The sequence below is a fragment of the Otolemur garnettii genome, unplaced genomic scaffold, assembly GCF_000181295.1.
Source record: "Otolemur garnettii isolate 467f Iridium unplaced genomic scaffold, OtoGar3 scaffold00024, whole genome shotgun sequence".
In the NCBI taxonomy this organism is placed as follows: domain Eukaryota; kingdom Metazoa; phylum Chordata; class Mammalia; order Primates; family Galagidae; genus Otolemur; species Otolemur garnettii.
The window spans coordinates 6,646,116-6,649,289 of NW_003852419.1; the positions used below are offsets into that span (position 1 = coordinate 6,646,116).

General features: G+C 37.6%; 1 protein-coding gene across 2 annotated transcripts in view; it reads left to right on the forward strand.

The window, feature by feature from the left end:
• FOXN2 (forkhead box N2) overlaps positions 1-3,174 on the forward strand; it is a 78,289-nt gene that overhangs the window by 38,263 nt on the left and 36,852 nt on the right. For both annotated transcript variants that reach the window (XM_023512131.1, XM_023512130.1), the window contains exon 2: positions 1,163-1,713. In XM_023512131.1, the coding sequence (XP_023367899.1) occupies positions 1,177-1,713 (537 nt within the window). In that variant the 5' untranslated portion in view covers positions 1,163-1,176. The remainder of the gene's footprint in view (positions 1-1,162; positions 1,714-3,174) is intronic.

Below are 3,174 nucleotides of genomic sequence, written 5' to 3' on the forward strand. Positions count from 1 at the left end.
TAGAGATGGGTTCTTGCTCTTGGTCAGGCTGGCCCTGAACCCCTCAACTCCAGCAGTCCTCCCACCACGGCCTCCCAAGATAATGTTTTTATTGCTAATATTTGTGCTTACTGTATACAAGGTGATGTGCTAACTACATTGTATGTTTTTTTTTTTTTTGAGACAGAGTTTCACTTTGTAACCCTTGGTCGAGTGCCATGGCGTCACAGCTCACAGCAACCTCAAACTCTGGAGCTTAAGTGATTCTCTTGCCTTAGCCTCCCAAGTAGCTGGGATTACAGGCACCCACCACAACAACCAGCTATTTTTGGTTGTAGCCGTCATTGTAGTTTGGCAGGCCTGGGCTGGATTGGAACCCGCCACCTTAGGTATATGTGGCTGGCGCCTTAGCCACTTGAGCCACAGGCGCTGAGCCACTACATTGTATTTAATATCATATTTTTGTTTTGATTTTCATATCTTTTGTTTTGACTTTTTATATTTTCATGTCTAGTGAAATTGAATTCCAACCCACTCCCAGGCAAAGTCTTGCTCTGTTGTCAAGACTAGAGTACAAAAGAAAAAAAAAAGATAGTGGTGTCATATAGCTCAATGTAATCTCAAGCTCCTGGGCTCAAGCAATCCTCTTAGCTCAGACTCCTAAGTAACTGGGACTAAAAGTTCATATCACTATGCCTGGCCAGTTTTTCTATTTTTTGTAGAGATGGGGTCTCTTTGGCATGTTTACTACATAATATTGCTTTACATTTTAATGGGATTTTATTCTAAACTTGTAATTCAGGGTATATAACATTTGCAACCAGTTTAAATTAGTTTTTGATGAAAGAATGTAGTTGTCAAGAGACTGATTTTTGAGTGTTTGTTACATTAGTAATTCATTACTTCTTAGGTTTCTTAAGTTCCGTAAGAGATTGATTGAGATTAACTCTGCTGGCCCAAAATTTGGATATTGAACTCAACCTGGCTTGCAATATTGGCTTTCCTATTTTCCTTCCTTTTTTTCCTTTTCTTTTCTTTCTTATACAAATATTATACTTAAATATTACGTAGGATAATTGATTGCAAAATTTCTTTCATTTGAGAATTTTTAAATGTATATTTTCTTTTTCCCAGAGTTTAAGAATTTTTAGAATTACATTAATAATTGTTTCCTTTGTTGCAGAACTCTAAGAGTAAATGGGTCCAGTAATTGGAATGACTCCAGATAAGAGAGCTGAAACCCCAGGAGCTGAAAAGGTTGCAGGATTAAGCCAGATTTACAAAATGGGAAGTCTGCCTGAAGCTGTTGATGCTGCCAGGCCAAAGGCCACTCTAGTGGACAGTGAGTCAGCAGATGATGAACTTACAAACTTGAACTGGCTTCATGAAAGTACTAATCTTCTAACAAACTTCAGCCTGGGAAGTGAGGATCTTCCAATTGTTAGTCCCTTGTATGATATAGAGGGAGATGATGTGCCATCCTTTGGATCATCTTGCTACCAGAACCCAGAAAAAAAATCCGCAACTTCGAAGCCCCCATACTCCTTTAGTCTTCTCATTTACATGGCTATTGAACACTCGCCAAATAAATGTTTGCCTGTCAAAGAAATTTACAGCTGGATTCTGAACCGTTTCCCATATTTTGCTACTGCACCAACAGGCTGGAAGAATTCTGTTCGACATAATCTGTCCCTAAATAAGTGTTTTCAGAAAGTGGAAAGAAGCCATGGAAAGGTCAGTGTTACGAACATTGTATTTGCTGAGGAGGGGGAACAAATCAATTTGGAGCCCTTAAAATGGGAAATGAAGACAAACAAAAAAAAGTTAAGTTAGATTACTTAATGTCTTTAAGTCAGTTTATTTTACTAATTTTACTTACATGCATTCATTTGGTTACATTGATATAAATCTAGCAGAATTATGTTCAGTTTACTCTAGGTATATAAATTAGTCTTTAATGTTCCAGTTTTATATTCCTAGTTTCTATATTTTCCTGTATTAGTGTGTGATATTTATTCAATGTGATAACTTCTGCCTTATAACCTCTGCCTTACAATCAAAGTGTAAACTATCATTTACATTAATGTAATTGATGTGATTAGATTTAAATCTGTTACCTTGCTATTTGTTTTCTTTTTTTCTTGAGACAAAGTCTCACTTTGCTGCTCTTGGTAGAGTGCCATGGTGTCACAGCTCATAACAACCAACCTCACAAACTCTTGGGCTTAAGCTGTTCTCTTGCCTCAGCCTCCCAAGGAGCTGAAACTATAGACGCCTGGCTATTTTTAGAGATGAGGTCTCAGTCTGGCTCAGGCTGGTCTCAAACTTGTGAGCTAAGGGCAATCCATCCACCTGGCCAACCATAGTGCTAGGATTACAGACGTGAACCACCTTGCCCAGCCCTTTCAATTTGTTCTATCTGTTCTTTTTCCTGCTTTCCCTGCCTTCTTTTGAGTTGATTAATTTTATCTTTACTATTGGCTTATTATTTATTCATTTGTTGTTTGGTGTTTTTTATTGGTTGCTATATGGTTTTTAGTATACATCTTTAATTTATCATAGTCTACCTTCAAGTAATATTATAACATTTTATTTGTTAACGGGCTCTTACAGAAAAAATTGTCTAAGATTAGTTTATTTAACATTTGTTGTTATTCAGGGCTGCTGTAATGGTTTTGTTTGTTTGTTTTTACTTTTTTTATTGGGGGTGAGTATAAAATTCTTCTCCCCTCTTCTCCCTTCCTCTGCCCTCCTTTCTTCTCTCCTCTGGAGACAGTCTCACTTTGTTGTCCTCGGGGACTATAGACAACAGGGTCTCACTCTTGCTTAGGCTGCTCTCAAACTCCTGAGCTCAAGCAACCTACTTGCCTGGGCCTCTCAGAGTAAGTGCTGGGATCACAGGTATCAGCCACAACACCAGGCCATAATTTTTTCTTTTAAAGATGTTGCTATATTTGTTGTCTTTTTGGCTTCTATGGTATCTGAAGAGAAGTCTATTATCATTCTTTTTTACTGTATATGTAATATTTCTTTTTTTTACTGCATGTCCTCTCTGATCACTGCTTTTCAGAAATTTGACCATAACAGACCTACATGTGTTTCTTTATTTTTATCCTATTTTGATTTTTTTTTTTTTTTTTTTTGAGACAGAGCCTCAAGCTGTCCCCCTAGGTAGAGTCCCGTGGCATTGCAGCT